Source organism: Mastigoproctus giganteus, chromosome 8 (assembly GCF_048544385.1).
Source record: "Mastigoproctus giganteus isolate SK-2022 chromosome 8, ASM4854438v1, whole genome shotgun sequence".
NCBI classification, from domain to species: domain Eukaryota; kingdom Metazoa; phylum Arthropoda; class Arachnida; order Uropygi; family Thelyphonidae; genus Mastigoproctus; species Mastigoproctus giganteus.
Window position 1 is genome coordinate 17,227,638 of NC_143582.1, and position 25,800 is coordinate 17,253,437.

A 25,800-nucleotide genomic window follows, 5' to 3' on the forward strand; every position below is an offset into this window, starting at 1 on the left:
CTTCTTGATTAAACTGGAGTTTGAGCCAGTGACTACCAAATACGGAGGATGCGGAAAGGTCAGGGAATGACCACTGCATATCCCCGGAGCAATATGGCTTTAGTTGCTAATGCTCATAAAAACCAAATAACAAACAAACCACAATTTCCTGAACTTTTGCAAACTCTGTCCTCATTTCAAGAGGTGGGTGGATAACTACTTCTTGGGGTCATTGATATTATCATTGCACCTGTCTTTGAACTATTTATACCATTCAGACACACTGATTCAACTTAATGTTTCATCATCATGAACAGTTTTTAATACTTTGTGTGTTTGTGTGAAGGGCGCCTCCGTAGCCAGGTGGGAAGGAGCAGCAGTGCGTAGCACACGCTTCTTGATTAGACCGGGGTTCGAGCCCGTCACCACCAAATACGGAGGATGCGGAAAGGTCATTCAGGGAATGACCACCGCATATCCCGGAGCAATATGGCCTTAGTTGCTAATGCTCCTAAAAACCAAATAACAACAACAACATTAATACTTTGTATGTTTCTGTTGCAGATTTTCCCAGTTTAAAGCAAAATTTGATATTCATTCAACTCCATTGCAAAACCGTTACACTGAATGCCAACACTACTGACAAAACTGGTTGTTACTTGCAACCTCTCAGCCTACTGGACAATCTCTGTACCACAATGTTGGAGGAAGTTTGAACTACAACATACCACTTCCATTTATTTTCAAACTCATTGAACAACACCAGGCTGAGAACTTGATTGTCACATCTCGTATGTGAGAACAGATAATGTTTATGTATTATTAAATAAAGCCTTCAAAACTGGTACAGATTATTAAAAATGCTCATAAAAAAATTTGAAAATACCCACAGGCAAGTGTTTCCATATTTGTTGACATTAGACTTGAACTTCTGTAGACTGTAATTTTCAGGAAAGACATGAAGGAAGGTTGTTCCAGAAAGCTGCAGTTGAATGAATAAACAAGGAAGATGAAAAGTTGGTTCTATGAGCTAGAAGTTGGGCAGTAAATGCCAATACACGTGTTCAGACTGTTTTGAAAGAGAAAGCAGGAATTATAGAAGCCAATTCAGAAGAACAGTACCCATGGAACTATCTGTAGAAAAGGCATGCAGCAGAAACAGTACATTTATGAGACAGAGTGGAGAGACTCTGTTAAAGAGGAGTCATTAATTAACCTAACTTCCCTCTTCTGAATAGAATCTAGAAGCCCGAGAGAGGTTTTGGTGGCATCGCACCAGATGTGGGAACAATATTCTGTGGTAGGGCGGATTTGCGATTTGTACAGAGTGAACAGCTGTTTGGAAGAAAAGTAACTCCGAGAGCAAAAGTGAAAATCAAGTTTTTGGATGCAGAGGAAGCAATATTTGTAATGTGCTTGTGCCAAGAGAGATTAGAAATCAGGGTAATCCCCAAAAGAGATAAATCATTTTGCCTAGAAATAGGAGTGTCACCAAAGATAAGCATAGGAACAAAAGAATCCTTTTTGTGAGATATAAGACAAAACTGAGTCTTAGAAGGATTGAACTCAACTAAGTTGTCTTTTCCCCACTGGAGAATTACCTGAAGATCGGCATTTAAGGAATTGGTAGCTGATTTTCGAGAAGTTGAAGCTGATTGAGCAGGCCAAGGTTTCTCAAAATGGAAAGTTGAATGCAATGTGCTATCATCGGCAAAACTATGGATAGGATTTCCAGTCAATGGAAGAAGGTCATTGATATACAAGAGGAAAAGAGTGGGGGAAAGAACTGAACCTTGGGGGACACAAGCATTAGTGGAGAAGTTAGAAGACAGACAGCCATCTACCATCACCCTCAGTGAGCGCTCAGAGAGAAAATTGGATAACCAATTATAAAAAACGTTGACAAACCATAAGATGGAAGCTAGTTTAGAAGACCTTTTTGCCAAACACGATCGAAAGCCTTTGAGATGTCAAGAGCAACTGCTTGTGTTTCACCAAACTTTTCCATTGAATTTTTTCATAAATGGGTAACATAAGCCAGTGGATGGACACTGACTGAATCCATACTGGCGATCATTAATCAGACAGAAGGTTTCTAGGAAGTTTAAGAGTTGGCGGTTAATTGATTTCTCCATTACTTTAGAAAGAGTAGAAGTAATTGCAGTGGGATGATAATTGGATGGGAGGGACTTGTCACCCTGTTTAGGAACTGGCTGGATATGAGCAAATTTCCAAGCAGAAAGAAAAACACCTTTGGAATAAGAAAGTGAAAAAAAAGGCGGCAAAGAACAGGACTAAGTTCAGGAGCACAGGTTTTGAGAACAAGTGGAGAAATACCATCAGGACATGGAGATTTCTTAGCATCGAGATTCGTCAAAATCCTTCTGATATCCTTTTGACGGAAGACCACAGGAGGCATTGCATGGAGCGTGTTGGGGATGGTGGGAGGTGTTTTACCAAGATCATTAATACACGAGTTGGAAGGAAAATGGGATACTAGCGGGTCTGCTTTATCCTTGGCTGAAGTGACAACAGAACCATTCTGGTTTTGACAGAGGTGGGAGTAGAGATGGGCAAAAGTTGCGGCCAATAGCTTTCACAAGAGACCAGAATGCTCGGCTACCATTAGGGCAAGAAGCAAGTTTTCTACTCTTAGCCTGTTCAAAATCTAGTTTGCACTGATTAATAACTGCTTTACAATTGTTGCGAGCTTTGGTGTAGGCAGAAAATGAAACTGAAGAATTGGATACAAGCCAATTACGAAAATTAACATTCTTCTCTTGAACAGCCTTTGCACATTTATTGGAAAACCAAGGTTTAGATTAAGGATGAGATTTTAAAGTGGAGTGTGGGATAAAGGATTCCATTACTACAAGAATAATTTCACTGACACGATCTGAGCAAATGTTGACATAAGTTTTGAAACAGTAAGAAAATCAAGTTGCAAAGAGAGAATGTCAAAGAGCTCCAAGTTATTAGTGGAGTTAGGAGAACGGTAGAGACAACTGATGAATTTGATAGAATGAGGTAGAGAGATTTTAAGCCACAGAAGATCGAAAAGAGGAGATTTCAAATTACCAAGTCTCTGACAGGGAATGTCGGAACAGGCATGTGCACAAGTACTACCTTTGATGCGAAAGTAATCATACAGCGAATAATTTGGGCAACTGAGATGAGGAGTAGTTGAATCAACTGATAACTGAGATTCTGTCAGAAAAAGTACATGGGGTTTGGCAGACTGCAAGTGGAAATGGACATAGTTGAGATTAGAATTGAGACCACGTATATTTGTGAAATGAACTAGGAAGTGTTTGGGAGGTTTGATCTTTTCACAGATAAGCTTACTGTATTAGTTTGACAATTCATGGTGTATTCTATAGTAAGAAAAAGTGGTGGGGGGGACATGCTGTATGAAGTAATGAAATTTTTGGATATTCCGTACACATGGTAAGAATATACCCAGATCCATGACACAACGTGGCCTCGACAATGCCCTCCCGCATACACACTACTCAGACTTCCTCCAGTCACTATCTGGTAGAGTAGAGGTAACAAGATTATTCACTAGCTGATCCGGAAGCCTCCTAAAGAGTTAACAATAGGTTCCGTCCAGTGTGCTAACTATCGGCCAGTCTGCGAACACTGTTTTAGAGCTGTACCCTCGAAATGTAAGGAAGATTGGATCTTGCTTGATGTTCATCATAACCTCAAAAGTCATCAGTCATACTGCATGATGAAAGAGATGGGGAAGGGTTGACCGGAACTTAGCTCTGGAGACTAAACATGGGTTCCACCACTTCAAGCCTCCAATAAGTAAAGTGGTGGTATTGCACCGGTTGATGAGATTTATCTACCACCTAGTATTGCCTGGTAACACATAGGGGCGGCATTCCTCCATGTGGTGTGGGCACCACATCTTGATCCCTGATTACGTTGGTTCATACCTGGGTGGTCACCCAGTGTCCTTGTGCATGGAGGTTATATCCAGGATTACTAACAGTCCCACCATCATGAAGGTGCAAGCAGAGGATTTAGCTGTCACAGACCGTCCGGACTTTGCCTAAATTGGATCTACTTGATTTTAATGTCACTCGAATATCAGTTCCGTCAGTGTTTTAGACTCCCAGCTAGCAAGTACAACTTGTTTGGCTTATCTGAGAAAATGTCTGTGACAACCTCAAGACTGAGGTTGTCACAGACAATTGTTTGAATTTAACATTTGTCATATGAATAGTCATTGGGAATTGCATTTTTAGGACATAATTACATGTTTTTCCTGTTTGCATGCAAGTATTATGAAATTAAACATCTAAAAGTACCAAATTTTGGTAACATTCAAAATCTTTGCTGTGCTGAGTGTAAGTATAAATTGCAAAATCTTTTCTCCTGAATTCTGTCTCACACATGATGGAAAATGTGTACCAGGGGTTCACATTTTCAGAGAGCAGTGTGTAGTGCTCTTCAGCTGAGGATGAAAAGCTTTTTAGTGGTGAGAGTTGAAGAAAATGCAAGATGAATTTTTGTACTAGGTAAATAACTAACTGGGGAAAGTGCCAAAAAAGGGACCTTCAAGATTAGTTATGTGATTACTGGATAACCACATTTGTGATTACCACATTGCAAAGAAGAGTTCAAAACTGGGAATTGGTACCTGCTGGTATTTTTCTTTTGACACCTGCAAAGAAGGGAAACGATTTCAAGTAGAGGTAAAAAAAAAAAAAATGAAGGTGAACCTTTTTCAACAATAATGCATGAACAACTTTAGCTTACTCTTTAATATAAAAAGTATTAAAGATTAAATGAAAATAAAACACACGATTATGCCATGGAAGAATTTGTATGAGAATGTTTATTGAAGTGTTAAATGTACAATTTGCTTACATGTCAAGGTTCTGCTGAACCACCAATCCCAATTTCAGACCTCTAAACAGATATGGGCTGCTGCCACTGAAACCAACCCCCACAGTACAATTTCTTTTGGCCAGTTCCAGTGCCAGTAGAAATTGAAATGTAATCAGCGTGTATTAAGTGTAAATTGATGTGGTAACACAATAAACATCTTGAAACAAATTTTTGTTTAACATATAACATAAGACAGTGTAACCTTTTCTTTCATTTAAGTTCTAATAATAGGAAACTATGTCCCCTTTCCAACAACAAGGATTATTTCTATGGTAATTCCAAGTGTAAGATTTTATTATTTTTTTCCAGTAATTGGAAAAAATCACCAGTGGGGGCGTAAAAGATTTATTAAAAAAAAAAATTATTTTTGAAAAAAAGTTGTGTATTCATCAATTTGACAATTTTCAGTGCATGTTTAATATGAGTTTGGCAAATCCAGGGTCCTGAACTGGATATCAACTCTTCTCTATCTTGGTGATGCTCTTCTACTTCTCTCTCTCTCTCTCTCTCTCTCTCTCTCTCTCTCTCTCTCTCTCTCTCTCTCTCTCTCTCTCTCTCTCTCATGTGGGAATTATTTTTCTTTTTTGGCTGGTGTAGCATAAGCCTCAGGCTTCCTTGCACCGTATGAATCATAATAATAATATCTTAAATACTGTTTACTTATTGCTGCATCATGTTTAAAATGATTTATAATTTTATAGTTCTATATTATTTAATTCTGTTAATGATATCGTACATAATTAAATGTATGATATAAAATATGAACTTTAGAACATTTTTCAAAATATAAAATGCAAAGAATTAAATATATTAATGTTTAAGTGACCTTTTATATATAACTTATTAAAAAAAATGCAGATTTTAGAGGAATTATTTAGAATTCTAAAATATTGATATCTTTTATTAAAATAAATGGTTTTTCCCTCCTCTGTAGAATCCAAGGTCAGTTCTTGATCTGTTTGAGCTTAAAAATGGTAAGCTGGTTTTCAGTTTATTTTTCTTATCTTGTATATTATGCTTATTAACTGCACAATTAAACTGGATTAAAAAATTGAACTCAAATAATATAAAAAAAAAAAATTATAGTGGCAACTCAAGTGAAATGAAAGATTTCTGATCACTCTTTTTGCATATGAAGGACAAGTCTGGCTAGGATGATTAGCATTAGTTGAGGCATATGATGCAAGAAAGCAAGTTTATACAGCATCAGCTAAGAAAAAAAGAAAACCCTTCCCATTTCACCCATCTGGTCACTCCAAATGTTTGTCTAGTTCAGCTTTAAATTTATTTAAGCTATCAACTTCCACAACAACAGATGGAAGTCTGTTCCAGCAATCAACTACCCGTTGGCAGACAAACTTCCCCACATCTATTCTACAACTATCTTTCCTCAATTTGAATCTATGCCCCTTCAGGTTCTTAGTCTGAGCAAGCGGAAGCATCCTGTCAGCATTGAGCATGCTCAAACCATTCAAGGCCATATACACCTCGATCAAATCACCTTGCAGGTGCCTAGTCTCCAGATGCTGTAACTTGCAGAACTTAAGCCTTTCTTCATAAGCACACTCTCATCAATCTTCTTGCCCTTCTCTGTACTCGTTTTAGCAACTCTACATCCTTCCTAAAATGAAGCCTTTCAGACCTGTATACAGTACTCAAGATGTTGCCTGACCATTGCCATATACAAAGGGATAATCATCTCCTTGCTAGCAAAATTCCTATATATCATTGACAAAACTCCATGGCCTGCTCTGGCAGCCCATCCACACTGCTCAGAGAACTTCATATCTGACTGCACAATTACCCCAAGTCTTCTTCATTCTCCACCTCCCTGAGTGTAGTAACACACAGTTGTACGTTTCTCTTGGGTTCTGCTACCCATATGGAGTACTTTGCATTTGCCAAAGTTACACTTCAGTTGTCACTTCTCAGCTCATCTGCCTAAATTTTCTAGATCCTGTTGCAATAGCATACTGTCTTCAGTGTCATTAACAACCTTCCCAACCTGTGTATCATCTGCAAACTTGGACATTAAGCCTGATATACCTTCATCAATATCATTAATAAATACATAAAACAACAATTGAGCCCAGTACCATGAGGGACTCTGCTAATAACATTAGTCCACGTAGAGCAGCTTCCATTTATTGCCACTCCATGCAGTCTCCCACTCTACCATCCCTTTATCCATTGCAGTAACTTGCTGTTAACGCCATACCACTCCAATTTGCACAGCAGTCTTCAATGTGCAACTGTATCAAAAGCTTTCCTGAAATCCAAGTATATGATATCAAAATTATTTTTAGTATCCAGTTCCTTTGTGACCACATCGTAGTATCCATCAAATTGGTCAGACAAGACTTCCCCTTAACAAACCAGTACTGTGTCTGAACTATTGCTGCTGGCTTGTCTAGGTGATCTTGTATCACCTCTTTAACCAGTGACTTCTCCATTATTTTCTCCAGAACAGAAGTTAAACTAACAGGTCTATATTTATTTGTCACTCTTTGAACCCCCTTTGTGAATTGGGTATACATTTGCATCTCTCCAGTCCATGGGGACCTCCCCTGACTCTAAGGATGCTTTCATAATTATGGCTAAGGATTTACTTACTTCCCTTGCTGCCTCCTTCATTATGACTGGATAGATTCCATCTGTCAAAGTGCCTTTTTTATGTTTAACTTCAACAATTTCTCCTCCACTTTTTTCTCAATTATCACAAAATCATTTAGCTCCCAGTTAGAATTTGATAAACTGCTGGCATTTCCCTCCTTGAATAACTCCTCATGTGTGAAGGCAGATGCAAAATATTGATTCAGTTTATCAGCTACTTGAGCAGGATCATCAGTAGTCGAACCATCTGTGTTAAGTGGACCATTCTGATTCATCCTCCTCTAGAGTTTACATAAGTAAAAAACTCTTTGCTGTTTTTCTTTGTGTCTTTTGCCAAAGATTTCTCGTAATCTGACTTCGCCTGCCTAACCTCTTTTGTGACTTGATTACAGACTAGCTTATGTCTGTCCTAGACTTCTGTGTCACCTGATAATTATATGCAATCCATGCATTTTTCTTCTCTGCCATGAGCCTGATTAATTCATCTGACATCCAGTTAGGGCTGAACCTCGAACAGTATTTCTTAGTTGGTATGAAAAACCTAGTAGCCTCCAAGTTTAAATCCCTGAATGTTTCCCATTTAGATTTCACTGTTGGTAACATCATCAGTTGATCCTACTCTATAGAATATCAACTGTCTGAGACCTCTGTAGTTACCTTTATGAAAACAAAAACTCTTCCCTTTACCCTTGAGCGTAGTTACATCTTTAAGTAAATCCCACATCAGTACACTGTGATCACCTAGTGTTTCCTTTATCTGCAAATTCCTGATGCATGTGACATCACTGCTGATAATCAGATCAAGGGTATTACTCCCTCTGGTTGTTCCATCGAACATGTTGCTGTACAAAACAATCCTCCAATAAATCCACAAAAGTCTTGCTAGTGTGCAAGTGAACAACCCACAAGTTCCAGTCAATATGTGGAAAGTTTCTTAACTAACAGCATAAAATCCCCCATTACAAGACATTCTGATTTACTGCCCCATTCTATTTTTCGGCACAACTGTTCATTGTACTCATCAGCATCATTAGGCCTATATCATACTCCTACTCTCATTTTTCCCTTTCCTAGTGTTTGTTACACCAAACAGACTCAGCATTGCACTGTCCACCTGTGTCAACTGGATGCACTTCCTTAGATTATGTGTTTCTTAACTAACAGCATAACCCCTCCTCCCTTCCTACTCTGTCTGTCCTTTCTGTACACATTGTACTCCCCAAATTCCAATTCTGCACTGCTTATATCTATGTGACACCATGTCTCTGATATTCCAACAATATCTGCCTTTGATGTCTTGATCAGCACATAAAATTCATCAATTTTATTTACTATACTTCTAGCATTAGTGTACATGCAAGTATACGTGCACTTGTTCATACTCTTAGTTACCTTAACCCAGCCAATGTATTTACTTGTTCCATGATTACTACCAACAGTTCTTGAAATCCCCAGCAACTTGCCCTCTAGTCTGTTGCTCATTATAATAATATCAGCAGTGCAAGAATCACCTTCGCTTCTGCCTGCAGCTACCATTAATCTTTCAGTCTCTGAAAGATTAATGGTGGGCCGGAAAACTGCTACCCCAAGGTAGCAGTTTTCCGGCCCACCCAACACTGCCTCGATCTCATCAGCAAATATTCTTCTCCCAGGTCAGTGCTCAAGGTTGCAGAATGCGTGCAAAGTTTTTTAAGATAATTGTGGAATTAGAAAGATGAGATTATTTTATTTTATTATTTTATTTTTTTAAACCCAGTGATAGCAGTTACACTAAGTTCTGTCAAGACTGCTGTTTAGTCACATGTCTGTACATTTGTTTTAAAGTTTGAAATGAAAGAGATTCTCAGTCTTGCAATGATGTCTGTCGTGTCCTCCTTAAGAACTTAAGTAATTTACTTTTTTTTTTTTTTTTTTTTTTTTTGTTAGTTGTTGGCGCATCGGTTTCTGTGGCCATATTGCACCTCCCATGGTTTTTGCATTTTCTACTGTGATCCGAGCCCGAGGCAGGATTCGAACCCGCAACCTTTGGGTTGCCAGGCAGGCACTTTACCCACCCGACTAGCCCGGTCGGCTTTCAATTTACTAAAGATACTACAAACTTTTGTTTCACATACTAAAATAAATAAATTTCTGCTTATACTTTGTATACGTATCAGTGGAGTTTACAGCCTCATTGTAAATTTTTATTGCATATACTATACCACTGCAACAGTTAACAATGGATAGTATAATTTTTGTAGCATCATACAATATTTTTTGTGTTAGCTCAATCTTGCGAGTTGCATGACAGCATCTACATATGTGATTATCCTAGGACGTACTAAATAATGTTATGAAACCAGAATTAAGTTATTTCATCTTAGTAAGCTGTTGTATTTCCCCCCCCCCCCCCACACACACACAATACACAATAAAAACATGAAACTTTTGGTATTAAAAGTTCTGAAATGATACTATAGCTTTTAGGATTTCACTTGTTCTCCAATAGTACTGTTTCCTCCAATTGATATGCTCTTATAATCACAACAGGCTAAGTTATGTGCTGTAGTGAATTATGAAATTTCACTCAGTACAATTATTTTGACAACGTTCATTCTATTATGTAACTACCAATTCCAAAATTAGGTGATTCTTCATACTTCTGATTACAGTTCTATTTAGGCATAAAAAAAATTACCTATTGCAATTATTTGAACTATTTGTTTCTGCAGAACATTTTGAGCAGGAAGAAAATGCCAGATAAACTTCATAGGAGTGAAAATAATTGATAAGTTGCAGTGTTCTCCCCAGGACTATCAAATGGGCGCACTGTCCGGATAAAATTTAATCAATTCTTGCGGTACAGTATGGTACTGCTCACTGATCTCAATCAATATTAATTCGCACATACTATGCAATCGAGATCAATGTGACAGGAGCATATAATGTTAAATTATTTAATTAATTTTTGCTCTGAATCGCTTAACAGAAAAATTTATAATATTGCAAAGTATTACACTTCCCACCTGGCTACTTCACAATGCTACCTGGCTACTTGTGATGCCACCCTGCTGGCAAAATTTTCTGGGGAGAACACTAAATTGTATGGACGAATAAGAAGAAATAGCATGAAATGTAATGTGTAAAATGTGTGCAGCAAAATGTTAAGATGTGATTTATTGGAATTGGAAACAAGCCAATTATGATATGCAATGTTCTTCTCTTGAACAGCCTTAGCACATTTATTGGAAAACCAAGGTTTAGATAAAGGACGAGATTTTAAAGTGGAGTGTGGAATAAAGGATTCCATTCCTACAAGAATAATTTTACTGACACGATCTGAGCAAACGTTGATATCAGAAGTTTTGAAACAGTAATCCGACCAAGGGAAAGAAGAAAAGAAATCTTGTAGCTCATCCCATTTTGCATTCTTGTAATGCTAAACAATAAGAGGTTGGGAATAGCCATGAGATAAAGGCTCCATTGGAGAAGAGACAATCGCCAAGTTGTGATCTGAGGTACCTAAAGGACCACTGACTTCGACCATATACTTAGAAGAGATGTTTGTGAGAAAAAGATCAAGCATGTTGGCTGTATGGTTGGGATTGTCTGATACTCCTGTAGGTAAATGAACAATCTCTGCAAGGTCATTAGTAATTGCAAAAGCCTCAGCATCTCGACCAGCTGGATCGGTGTGACTAGAATATGGAAACCAGCTGGAATTGTGAATGTTAAAACCTCCAAGGAAAAATTACCTCACTGTTAGGAAAGTTGGACTGGGGAAAGTCAAGTTGCAAAGAGAGAGGAAGTTGAAGAACTCCAAGTGATTAGTAGAGTTAGGAGAACAATAGAGACAACAGATGAATTTGACACAATGAGATAGAGATTTTAAGCCAGAGAAGATCGAAACGAGGAGATTCAAAATTACCAAGTCTCTGACAGGGAATATCGGAATGGACATGTTCACATGTACCACGTTTGAGGCGAAAGGAATCATATAGCGAATAATATGGGCAACTGAGATGAGCAGTAGTTGAATAAACCGATAACTGAGATTCTGTCAGAAAAAAGTACATGGGGTTTGGCAGACTGCAAGTGGAAATGGACATTGTTGAGATTAGAATTGAGACCCATGTATATTTGTGAAATGAACTAGGAAATGTTTGGGAGGTTTAGATCTTTTCACAGATAAGTTTACTCTATTAGTTTGACAATTCATGGTGTATTCAATAGTAAGAAAAAGTGGGGGGGGGGGGGACATGCTGTATGAAGTAATGAAATTTTTTGAATATTGCATACACATGTTAAGAATATACCCAGATCCTTGACTTTACGTGGCCTCAACAATGATCCCCCCCCCCTCGCATACACTGTACTCAAACTCCCTCTAGTCACTACCTGGCAGAGTAGAGGTAGCAAGATAATACACTAACTGATCTGGAAACCTCCGAAAGAGTTACTAATAGGTCGTTGTGGTGTACTAACCGGTGGCTGGCCTGTGAACACTGTTTTAGAGCTATATACCTTCAAAATTTAAGAAGATTGGATCTCGCTGTGATGTTCATCATAACCTCAAAAGTCATCAGTCATACTGCGTGATGAAGAGATAGGGAAGGGTTGACCGGAACTTAGCTCTGGAGACTAACATGGGTTGCACCACTTCAAGCCTCCAATAAGCAGAGTGGTGGTGTTATTTCACTGGTTGATGAGAGTATCTACCACCTAATATTGCCTGGTAACACATAGGGGCGGCATTCCTCCATGTGTTGTGGGTGCCACGCCACACCTCAAACCCTGCTTATTTTGGTTTTCACTTGGGTGGTCACCCACAGTGTGCTTGTGCATGGAGATTATACCCAGGATTACTAACAGTCCCACCACTGTCAAGGTGCAAGCAGAGGATTTGGCTGACACAGATCATCCGGACTTCGCCAAAATTGGGTCCAGTTGACTTGAATGTCATCCGAATAACAGTTCCATCAGCGTTTTAGACTCCCAGCTAGCAAGTACAGCTTGTCTGGCATATCTGAGAGAATGTCTGTGACAACTTCAAGGACCAGATGATGCTATGGACAAATGCTCTTCCCCTCATGGTAACACAATTTCACTTGCATGGTGATGCTCTAATGCTGGATTTTTAATTCACTTTCAGAATTGTTGCTTTCTACCCATATATGAGTTATAGTTACCAATTTTAATCCTTTTTTAAAGTTTTATCAGATAAAAAGAAAATGTCATTAATTAATTTACCAAGAAGGAATAGCAAGTAATGGCAAAGCCGACAACAGCACAAGATAATGTTTAGCTTCAACATTTTCAGCTGATCAACTGAAAATGTTGAAGTTTGTGTTAAGAGTTTTCAGACGTAGTCCAACTGAACTATATATATAGAGAGCAGTGGTACTCACACTAATAAATCTGTTTTAAACAGGGTCATGTGAAGCAAGTTACAACTATATGTAGAAACTTTGTCATAATTTACCAGTGTTTCTCAACTGCTGGTGTGTAACTTTTATTGTCATATGCCATAACATACTGGCCTGTCCAAGCACTTGTGCTTTGTCCATGCCATTTGATGTTTTATAACTGTTGCTTGGTATTGTGCTTTCAATCAAATAGTAAGCTGGTATTGTCACACACCAGCTTACTTATTACCTTCTCTGTTATTTCTCAGTGTACAATGAATGTGATTTAATATTTAAAAGCAGAATAAAGTTTTTTGTTGTTATTATTATTAGTGGCATATGATGCAAGGAAGCAAGCTTATAAAGCTTATAAAGAATCAGCCAGAAAACTTTATCAGTTCAATGAGGGGAGTGCCAGAAGTTTATCAAACGCTAACAGGGAGCTAAGTGATTTTGTAATAACTGGGAGAAATTGTTGAACTTAAACATAAAAAATGCACCTGGGGGTGAAGGGATCTATCCAGTTATATTAAAGGAGGCAGCAAAGGAAGTAAGCAAACTATTAGCCATAATTATGAGAGCTTCCTTGGAATCAGGGGAGGTCCCCATGGACTGGAGGTGGTGTGCAAATGTATCACCAATTCACAAAGGGAGTTCAAAAGATGACACATAACTACAGACCTGTTAGTTTAACTTGTGTTCCAGGGAAAATAATGGAATCACTGATTAAAGAAGCATTGCAGGGTTGTCTAGGCAAGACTGCAGTAATAGTTAAGATGCAGCATGGGTTTGTTAAAGGGAGATCTTGTCTGACCAATTTGATTGTATACTATGATGTGGTCACAAAGGAACTGAATTCCAAAAATAATTTTGATATTATATACTTGGATTTCGGGAAAGCTTTTGATACTGTTGCACATGGAAGACTGCTGTACAAATTGGAGAGGTATGGCATTAAGGGTAAGTTGCTACAATGGATAAAGGGATGGTTGAGTGGGAGACAACAGAGTGGTAATCAATGGACACTGCTCTTCGTGGACAAATGTTATTAGTGGAGTTCCCCAGGATTCGGTTTTGGGCCCATTGTTGTTTTTTTATATTTATCAATGATATTGATGAAGGTATATCAGGTTTAATGTCCAAGTTTGCAGATGATACAAAGGTTGGCAGTGTTGTTAACGACAGTAAAGACAGTATGCTACTCCAACTGGATCTAGATAAGTTGGGAAAATGGGCTGAGAAGTGGCAACTGAAGTTTAACATTGACAAATGCAAAGTACTGCATATAGGTATCAGTAACCGAAGAGAAACTTACCAACTGTGTGGTACTACACTCAGGGAAGTGGAAAGTGAAAAAGACCTGGGGATAATTGTGCAGTCAAATATGAAGTTTGCTGAGCAGTGCAGACAGTCTGCCAGGACAGGTCATGGAGTCTTGTCAATGATATATAGGAATTTTGCTAGCAGGGACAGGGAGGTGATTATCCAATTATACACGGCAATGGTTAGGCCACACCTAGAGTACTGTGTACAGGTCTGGAGGTCTCATTTTAGGAAGGATGTAGAGTTGCTAGAAAGAGTACAAAGAAGGGCAACAAGATAGGTGAGGGGGTGCTCTTACCTAGAAAGGCTTAATTTCTGCAAATTGCAGCACCTGGAGAGTAGGCACCTGCGAGGTGATCTGATTGAGGTGTATAAGGCCTTGAATGGGTTGAGTGGCACCTCCGTAGCCAGGTGGGCAGGAGCAGCAGTGTGTAGTACACGCTTCTTGATTAGACCGGGGTTTGAGCCCTTGACCACCAAATATGGAGAACGCAGAAAGGTCAGGGAATGACCACCGCATATCCCTGGAGCAATATGGCCTTAGTTGCTAATGCTCCTAAAAATCAAATAACAAACAAACATACGAATGGATTGAGCAAGCTGAATTCTGATGGGATTCTTCCTCTTGCTCAGACTAAGAGCCTGACAGTGCACAGTTTCAAATTGAGGAGAGATAGTTGTAGAATAGATGTGCAGAAATTTGCCTTTAGCCAGCGGGTAGTTGATTGGTGGAACAGGCTTCCATCTTTTGTTGTGGAAGCTACTAGCCTAAATAAATTTAAGGGTGAGCTGGACAGCCATTTGGAATGAATGGAGGGGTGAAATGGGAGGTTGTTGTGTTTTTTTTTTTTTTGTCTGATGCTGCATAAGCTTGCTTTCTTGCATCGTATGCCTCTACTAATGCTAATGCTAAAACAAACAAAAAAATCTCCCACATAACTTGTCCATTCTCCTGCAATAATTTGTTTAGTTCTTTGAATTTATTTAAATTGCCCACTTCCAGAACACCAGATGGAAATTTGTTCGAACAGTCATCCACCAAAGAATTTTAATATCATATACTTGGATTTCAGGAAGACTTTTGATACTGTTGCACATGAAAGACTGCTGTACAAACTGGAGCAATGTGGCATTAAGGGAAAGTTACTGCTATGAATAAAGGGATGATTAATTGGAAGAAAACAGTGTGGTTATCAATGGGCACTGCTGTTCATTGACTAATTAGTGCAGTCGGCCATTGGTTCAGTGTCTGGCCCATTGTTGTTTTCAATATATATTATTAAAGGTAAATCAGGCTAAATGTTTAAGTTTGCAGATGATACAAAGGTTGGCAGGGTGATCAATTAGTGTCATTACACTAATGACTGCTACTGCAACAAAATCTAGAAAAATTAGATCGATGGGCTGAGAAATGGTGGGTGAAGTTTAACATTGACAAATTCAAGGTACTGCTATGAGTAACAGTAATCCCAGAGTAAACTTATCAACTGTGTGGGTCTACCCTTAGGGATGTGAAAAATGAAAAAAACCTGGTGGTAATAGTGTGGTCAGGTATGAAATTTTCTGGGCAGTGCAAACATGCTGCCAGGACAGCTTATGGGGTTTTGTTAATGATGTACAGAAACTTTGCTATCAGGGATAATGAGGTGATTACCCCTTGTACAAGGCCATGGTTAGGCTGCATTTTGAATATTGTATACAGGTCTGGAGGCCTCACTTTAGGAAGGATGTAGATATGCTGGAATGGGTGCAGAGTAGGGCAATCAGATTGGTGAAGTGAAGTGAACAAAAAGGGTGCTCTTAGAATGGCTTCAGTTCTGCAAATTTCTGTCTGGACACAAGGCACCTGCAGGAAAATTTGATTGACTTGCTTAAGGCCTTTAATTGATTGAGTATGCTAAATGTTAATGGTGTTCTTCCTCTTGCTAAGAAACTACACATGTGGGGCCATAAATTCAAGTTGAGGAAGGATGTTTGCAGGATATATATGCAGTAGTTTGCTTTCAGCCAGTGGGTGTCTGATTGTTGGAACAGACTTCCATCTGTTGTTGAAGTGGATGGCTTGAATAAATTCAAGGAAGAACTAGAGAGATTCTTGGAGGGTATGGATGGGTGAAGAGTGTGGGTTTTTTTTCCTTGCATCATTTGCCACTACCATCACTGCTGGCTGACGGCAAACCTCCTCGCGTCTATCTTGTAAATCATCCTTCTTCAATTTGAATCTGTCTTCCCCCCATTAGAAAAACATTTTGTAATGCTGTGGAAGACAGCACATTTACATCTGATAGTTTATAACTAATATTGATGAATTTTTATTAGCATTAAATGTATTTGAATGGATTATAAGTATTAAATGACAACAGATGATGTTCTCTAGTATCCTTGTGGTTATAGTAGGCTTGGGTTAAGAGTTGAATAGCAATCTAACTTTTATATCTTATAAATTTCATTTCTATTTTGTAAACTTAATTCTTATATTCTGTAAAGCTAAATCATGTAGTTATTTTGTTATTGTTTTATTGGTATCTTGAAAGTTTAAATTCTTAAGCTTAATTTTAGTAGATTAAGTATTAGTAGATTAATTTTTCTTATCTGCTTAATTACTGTATTATATTGTAAAGTTATATCTGTAACATTTTATAAGTGTAATTCTTACCTTAATGATGGTTGCCACATGATTCACTTTGCATGCCTCATCACAGGATAGCATGGCAGATGGCAATGGGCCATTCCTATCTAAGGCATCAAATCTTGTACAACCTGTGGCACATATTCAAAGATCATTCTAATAGATAATCCTAACCGAACTGATGATTCTTTTCTCTATTCCAGATATATACAATTCCAGATCTTAAATAGAAACTTCATGCATTGCTAGATGAAATTGACTCATTTAAGTAAAAATATGACACCTTAGGAACTTGTATCTAATGCCCTTCCAGGTGCTGTACCCATTAATTTGGGCCTCAAAATAGAAAGATCAAGTGCAAAAGTGGGTAACCTTTTCAATAAAGTTGGTTTGGTGGACTAGAAGTGGGACATTTCTTCTGGGAATAAAAATTAGCATTAGCATTAGTAGAGGCATTTGATGCAAGAAAGCAAGCTTATGCAGCATCAGCCAAAAAAAAAAAACCCACTTCCACTTCACCCCTCTGTTTGTTCAAAATACCTGTCCAGCTGAGCCTTAAACTTATTTAGGCTATCAACCTCCACGACAAGGGATGGAAGTCTGTTCCACCAACCAACCACCCGCTGGCTAAAGGCAAATTTCCGCACGTCTATCCTACATCTGTCTTTCCTCAATTTGAATTTATGCCCTCTCAGGTGATTATTCTGAGCTAGAGGAAGAATCCCATCAGCATTGAGCATGCTCAAACCATTCAAGGCTTTATACACCTCTGTCAGATCACCTAGTCTCCAGACACTGTAATTTGCATATTTTAAGCCTTTCTTCGTAAGAGCACCCCTTTGTTCCATTCACTAATCTTGTTGCCCTTCTCTGTACTCGTTCCAGCAGCTCTACATGCTTCTTGAAATGAGGCCTCCAGACCTGTATACAGTACTCTAGGTGTGGCCTGACCATTGCCTTATACAAGGGAATAATCACCTCCTTATCCCTGCTGGAAAAATTCCTGTATATCATTGACAATACTCCATGAGCTACTCTTGCAGCCCGTCTGCACTGCTCAGAGAACTTCATATCTGCCTGAACAACCACCCCCAAGCCCCTTTCATTCCCTACCACTGTCAGTGTAGTACCACAGATTGATTGTGTAACAAACAGGTTAGTTTTTAAGGGATCTTAAGAGAGTGTTATTATTCATGTAACGAATAATAATGCTCTTTTTGTTAATGATCTTAATTTCACACAGACATGATTTATAGGATAATATACATATAAGGCCATACTGAAAAAATGCTCCACTTGGTCAGAATGTAATTGTTTGCAATCCTGCCCAAATCAGAGGCACTATATGCAGAAAGCAGTCTTGCAGTCCAAAGTATAGTGGATTAACACTATACTTTAGACTGCAAGGCTTTTGGTAATTTTTTATTGGCTTGGCTCACCGTAATAGGTAGAAGAAATCAGTTTGGTAAAGACACAATACACTTGAACAATGGCCTGACCATTGTTCAAGTGTATTGTGTCTCTCTTATTTTAGACACATTTTTTTTTATAACTTAGATTGGTAAAATAAACTTAGATTGGTACAGAAAGTAAGTTTTCAGTAAAATTTCATTAACTTTCCAAAGTTTTTAAAACTTTGGAAAGTTAATGAAATTTTGAATAGTTTAATTCAGATGTTATTAATTTCAAAAAATTACCAATAACACCTTCAACATTTTAGGTGATCTGCACCAAGCGGTGAAGAATGGAGACTGCAGTATGCTAGAGGAGGTTTTACAGAAAAGTGACCATTCTGATATGGAACAGTCTGATCCAGATAGAATAACTTTATTAATGACAGCAACAGCATCAGGATCTGAGAAAATAGTCGAATATCTTCTTAATAGTGGAGCAAATATTAATGCTCAGTGTAAAACTGGATTTACAACTCTAATGATGGCTTGCAGTCAGGTTAGAATGATTAACTTTATTAACAGAGATTTCCTAAAAGTATTTCCTATTTTATTTGTTTTTGAAATTTTAAAAAATCATTCCTTAGTGAAGATATATATATTTATTGCCATTGATCAGGATCTTTCTAAAAGCACTCTTATGTTCTAAAAGAATTGCCACATTTTATAACCCCCCCCTTCCTCATGAAGATCACTCAAACAGGCCAACAATCAGAACAGTGTTTTAAAATCTTTTTTGAGTAAGAGAACACTTTGCAATAGGGTAAACTGTACTTATTGTAGTTACTGTAGTTATTGGTCACTTAAGAAAAATAATTCCGTCTTAGTTTTAGCAAAACTAAGACGGAATTCAACATTTTTATTAAAATTAAATTTGAAATCTTAATTTTGATACACATTTGGAATCCTCATTTATTGGTTCTGTTACAACAGTTACCATGATGAATGAATATCATATAAAAGTTGTTCTTTTATATGATATTCATTTTTTTTTTTTTTTTTTTGCCTTGGAAAAAAAAAACGTTTACACAAAATTATAGTAATTGGCCATTTAAAATAGCTATTGGCTATGTTTAAGAAACAGTTACTGGCCATCTCATGCATCTTCTTTAAATCAGGATTACACAGCCTAATATTGTTATCAAAAATTGCATTGGATATCATTGTTACTTTAAACGAGACCCCATTTTGCTGGGACTCATTCTGAAAACTTTATAGAAATCACAGTACATGTTTTCATCTGTTGAAAATGTAAACATTAAAGTAATATTTTATTTTGATGACTCTTGTTCAACAGAATATCCATTTTTTGCCAGAATGCATCCTTCTGAAGGGCATATTTGCTAACCCATTTGATTCCCACTTTTACAGTGAAAATTCTAGTGGGATCACTTGTGGCTTCTTCCAATTTCTTTTCATTTATCTGCTCTTGCACTTATGAAACTGTCAGCTTTTAACATACAAGACCTTGCTAAAGTGACTGGCTTACTGGTTCTTTCTGCTATCTCTGGATGTTACCATAAGAAAAGCTCTAAAATATAGGCCCAAATCAAATTAAATCAATCTTTTACACTTACTCTTGCCAACAGATGCAAATAGTCTTATAATAAGCAAATTTTCATACATTATCTTTAGCCACCCTTCTTCAAGACAGTGGTAGTGAAATTATTCTTGTAGGGATGAAATCCTTTATTTCACACTCCACCTTAAAATCCTTTCTTTTATTTAAACCTTGGTTTTCCAATAAATGTGATAAAGCTGTTCAAGATAAGAATGTTGCATATCACAATTGGCATGCATCCAAATCTCCAGATTCTTCCTACACCAAAGCTTGCAACAATTGTAAAGCAGTTATTAATCAGTCCAAACTAGATTTTTAATATGCTATGAGTAGAAAACTTGCTTCTTGTCCAAATGGAAATCAACCATTTGGACAAGAAGCCCTTGCCAAAGCTATTGGCCACAACTTTTGTAAACATCCTTTGTAAAAAGGATAGGTGGAACAGGACCAGGGTATGTCTGCCAGGGGCAAAGGTTGATGACGTTGTAGAGCGGATATCATCTTTCAAGGGCACAAAAGGTGATATAGTTGTACACGTTGGCACTAATGATATTAAGAGTAGGAGACCGGCGGAATTACTCAACAAGTACAGGTCACTGTTGAAAAAAAGCCGTGAAATAGGGTTGAATTTGAAAGTGTCTGCAATTCTGCCCAGACACGATAGGAGGGAGTACATGATGAGAGCCTTGTCGATCAATTCGGCCCTGGAAGGATTGTGCAAGGCTCAAGGGGTAGAATTTTTTTCAGCCTGGACTGTACTTGTTAACAGGAGAGATTGCTTCTACAGGGATGGGATACACTTAAATAGAAAGGGTGCAAGAATATTTGCTGATGCTATCGAGGCAGTGTTAGGTGGGTCGGAAAACTGCTAGTTTGGGGGGATACAAAGACTAATAGTTTAACAGTAACCGCAGGCAGAGGTGAAGGTGATTCTTGCACAACTTCTATTAGAATAAGAAGCGACCTGGAGCGAGGGGTGTTGGGGGTTTCAGGGACGGATGGCAGTCATCATGGAATAGTTGGGTATATGGGATGTGTTAGGGTATCGAGGAATAGGCATAGGAGCATGTATGCTTGCATGTATACCAATGCTAGAAGTATAGTAAATAAATTTGATGAATTTGAAGTGTTGGTCAAGACATCAAAGGCGGATATTGTTGGGATAGCAGAGACGTGGTGTCACAAAGATATAAGGAATGCAGAACTGGAATTTGGGGAGTACAATGTGTACAGAAAGGATAGACAGGACAGAAAGGGAGGGGGTGTTATGCTGTTAATTAAGAAAAACATAAAATCAAAGGAAGTGCACCCAGTTAATATAGATGAACAGTGCTCTGTTGAGTCAGTTTGGTGCGAGATAAGCACTGCGAAAGGAAAAATAAGGGTAGGAGTGTGTTATAGGCCTAATGACTTGAATGAGTACAGTGAACAATTGTACAGAGAAATAGAGTGGGCCAGTAAATCTGAATGTCTTATAATGGGGGATTTTAACTTCCCAGATATTGACTGGAACTTGTGGGTTGGTCACTCACACACCAGTCAGACTTTTGTGGATTTATTGGATGATTGTTTTCTGCAGCAGCATGTTCGAGAGGCAACCAGAGAAAGTAACACTTTTGATCTGGTTATCAGCAGTGATCATTCATGTATTAAGAATTTGCAGATAAAGGAACCACTAGGTGGCAGTGATCACAATGTGCTGAAGTGGGATTTACTCAAAGAGGTAACTACCGTCAGGGGTAAAGGAAAGGGTTTTTGCTTCCGTAAAGGGGAGTACAGTGGTCTCAGACAGTTTTTAAATTCTGTACAGTGGGATCAACTGACGATGTTACCAACAGTAAATTCTAAGTGGGAAGCATTCAAGGAATTAATCGTGGAAGCTACTAAAAGGTTCATACCTATTAAGAAATATTGTTCAAGGTTTAGGCCTAAATGGTTGTCAAATGAACTAATGAGACTCGTGACAGAGAAGAAAAATGCATGGGATGCATATAAATTATCAGGTGACACAGAAGCCTGTGGCAGATATAAGCTAGTCTGTAATCAGGTCACAAAGGAGGTTCGGCAGGCGAAGGCGGATTACGAGAAATCTTTGGCAAAGGATGCTAAGAAAAACAGCAAGGATTTCTTTACTTATATAAACTCTAAAAGGAAGGGGATGAATATGATTGGTCCACTTGACATCGATGGTTCGACTGTTGATGATCCTGCTCAGATAGCAAACAAACTGAATGAGTATTTTGCATCTACATTCACACGTGAGGAATTATTACAATTTGAAAATGGAAGAAGGTTATCAAATTGTAGCAGTGTGCTTAATGATTTTGTAATAACTGAGAGCAAAGTGGAGGAGAAATTGTTGAAGTTAAACATAAGAAAGGCACCTGGGGTGGATGGGATCTATCCAGTTATTTTAAAGGAGGCGGCAAAGCAACTAAGCAAACCCTTAGCCATAATTATGAGAGCATCCTTGGACTCAGGGGAGGTTCCCACGGACTGGAGATGTGCAAATGTGTCCCCAATTCACAAAGGTGGATCGAAGGGTGACACGAGTAATTACAGACCAGTTAGTTTAACTTCTGTTCCGGGTAAAATAATGGAGTCACTGGTTAAAGATGCATTGCAGGATCATCTAGACAAGACTGCAGCAATAATTCAAACACAGCATGGCTTTGTTAAGGGAAAGTCTTGTCTGACAAATTTGATTGGTTATTATGATGTGGTCACAAAGGAACTGGATGCGAAAAATAATTTTGATATCATATACTTGGATTTCAGGAAAGCTTTTGACACTGTTGCGCATGGAAGACTACTGTACAAATTGGAGCAGAATGGTATTAAGGGTAAGTTGCTACAATGGATAAAAGGATGGTTAAGTGGGAGAAGACAGAGGGTGGTAATCAATGGGTGCTGCTCTTCGTGGACTAATGTTATTAGTGGAGTCCCACAGGGTTCGGTGTTGGGTCCACTGTTGTTTTGTGTATTTATCAATGATATTGATGAAGGTATATCAGGCTTAATGTCGAAGTTTGCAGATGACACTAAGGTTGGCAGGGTTGTTAATGACAGTAATGGCAGTGTGCTACTGCAACAGGATCTAGATAATTTGGGCAGATGGGCTAAGAAGTGGCAACTGAAGTTCAACCTTGACAAATGCAAAGTACTGCATATGGGTAGAAGTAACCCCAGAGAAACGTACCAACTGTGTGGTACTACACTTAAGGTGGTAGAAAATGAAAAAGACCTGGGAGTAATTGTGCAGTCAGATATGAAGTATTCTGAGCAATGCAGACAGGCTGCTAGGCAGGTCATGGGGTTTTGTCAATGATATATAGGAATTTTGCTAGCAGGGAAAAGGAGGTGATTGTCCCTCTGTATAAGGCAATGGTCAGGCCACGCCTTGAGTATTGCGTACAAGTCTGGAGGCCTCATTTTAGGAAGGATGTAGATTTGCTTGAGCGTGTACAGAGAAGAGCAACACGATTGGTGAGGGGAATGAAGGGATTCTCTTACCAAGAGAGGCTTAAGTTCTGCAAATTGCAGTGGCTGGAGACTAGGCACCTGCGCGGTGATCTGATTGAGGTCTATAAGGCCTTGAATGGGTTGAGCACGCTGAATTCTGATGGGATCCTTCCACTTGTTCAGATTACGAACCTACGGGGACATAAGTTCAAATTAAGAAAGGATAGATGTAGAATAGATGTGCGGAAATTTGCCTTTAGCCAGCGGGTGGTTAATTGCTGGAACAAACTTCCATCTGTCGTTGTGGAAGTTGATAGGTTAAATAAATTTAAGGAGGAACTGGACAGGCATTTGGAGGGAATGGTGTGATGATTTTTTTTTTTTTTTTTTTGGCTGATGCTGCATAAGCTCCTACACTTGCTTTCTTGCATCATGTGCCACTACTACTACTACTACTACTACTACTACTACTACTACTTTTGTCCATCTCTGTTCCTTCCTCTGTCAAAACTGGATCGTTCGTTTGCTACCCCAGCTAAAAATAAAGTTGATCTGCTAGCATCATACTTTTATTCTAACCCATGTATTGATGATCTTGGTAAACCACCTCCCACCATTCCCAGTTACATACACTGCATTCAGTGCCTCCTGTGGTCTTCTGTCAAAAGGAAGTCAGAAGGATTTTGAACAATCTTGATGCTGAGAAAGCTCCAAAGTCCTGATGGTATATCTTCACTTGTTCTCAAAACCTGGTCTTCTGAGCTTACTCCTGTTTTGTGTTATTTTTTTTCACTTTCTTATTTCAAAGGTGTTTTCCCTTCTGCTTGGAAATTTGCTCATATCCAGCCAGTTCCTCTAAAAGGTGACAAATCCTTCCCATCCAATTATTGTCCCATTGCACTTACTTCTACTCCTTCTAAATAATGGAGAAATCTATTAACTGCTAACTCCTCAACTATCTAGAAACCTTCCATCTGATCAGTGATTGCCAGTATAGATTCCATCAGTGTTGATCCCCTAGTGATATACTGGCGTATGTTACCCATCTATGAATAAATTCAATGGAAATGTTTAGTGAAACTCGAGCAGTTGCTCTTGACATTTCAAAGGCTTTTGATCATGTTTGGCCTAAAGGCCTAAATAAGCTTCCATCTTATGGGTTGCCAACTGTTTTCTGTAATTGGGTATCAGTTTTCTTTCTGACCACTCACAGCAGGTAGTGATAGATGACTCTCTGTATTTTAACTTCTCCACTAATGCAGGTGTTCCCCAAGGTTGAGTTCTTTATCCCACCCTTTTTCTCTTGTTTGTTAATGACCTTCTTCCATTGACTGGAAATCCTATCCATAGTTTTGCTGATGTTAGCACATTGCTCACTACATTCCAGTTTGAGAAATCAACTGCTTATGTGCAGATCTCTGGGTAATTCTCCAAGGGGCAAAGGTAACTTGATTGATTTCATTCCTTCTAAAATTTACTCCTGTCATATCTTCTAAAAAGGATCCTTGTGCTCCTGTACTTATCTTTGATGACACTGAAATTTCTAGACAAGATCACATATTTCTATTACAGATTACTCTGACTTCTATTCTCTCTCTTGGCATAAACACATTACAAATATTGCTTCCTCTGCATCTAAAAAACTTGGTTTTCTCTTTCTCTCTCAACAGTACTTTTCTTCCACCTATCAACTCTAAGGTGGAATATTGTTCCCACATCTGGGGAGGTGCCCCCAAAACCTCTCTTAGGCTTTTAGATTCCATTCAAAAGATGGGCAGTTAGGTTAATTAATAACCCATCTCTAACAAAGTTTCTCTGCTGTCTGTCTCACAGACATTCTGTTTCTGCTTCATGCATTTTCTATGGATACTTCCATGGGCACTATCCTTCTTAATTGTCTTCTATAATTCCTGCTATCTCTTCCAAACCAGTCCGAACACATGCATGCAGAACGTAAGAGGCTGTGGCTCGGGGGAGAACCGAAGTGGGAAATTCTCCAACGCATCACAGCCTAAAAAAATGTGCAAATTGTGAAATGTTTGCAAATCTTTCTGGAACAGAACATGATCTAGCTAAGGAGGATGAAGATGTCTTTGTGTCTGCTAGGTGCACAGAGTTTCAAGAAATTAGGTGACAGCTCTGATGGGCATCTATGAGAGTTTGAAGAGTAGGGTAGATGCCCTTGAAGGAATTAAAATGGGGCCGATCAAGCTCTCAGCTGCCCAACTCAACTCCAGAGCTCATTCTTGTGCATCATGCAACACAGTGGCAATCTTCAAGGCAGAATGCACTGGTCCCACAGGAGCTAGTCATTGTCGGTGACTATTGTCAGGAAGATGGAAAATATATTGTGCAAAACAGATAGGTGGAACACGACCAGGGTATGTCTGCCAGTGGCAAAAGTTGATGTTGTAGAGCAGATATCATCTCTTAAGGGCACAAAAAGTGATATTGTATATGTTGGCACTAATGACATTAAGAGTAGGAGATCTGTGG

General features: G+C 38.6%; 1 protein-coding gene across 1 annotated transcript in view; it reads left to right on the plus strand.

Annotated features, from left to right (window-relative positions):
- LOC150081300 (uncharacterized) overlaps nucleotides 1–25,800 on the plus strand; it is a 219,338-nt gene that overhangs the window by 152,934 nt on the left and 40,604 nt on the right. Inside the window, exons 4-5 of the mRNA XM_090380150.1 lie at nucleotides 5,816–5,855; nucleotides 18,551–18,780. Of these exons, the coding sequence (XP_090236276.1) occupies nucleotides 5,816–5,855; nucleotides 18,551–18,780 (270 nt within the window). The remainder of the gene's footprint in view (nucleotides 1–5,815; nucleotides 5,856–18,550; nucleotides 18,781–25,800) is intronic.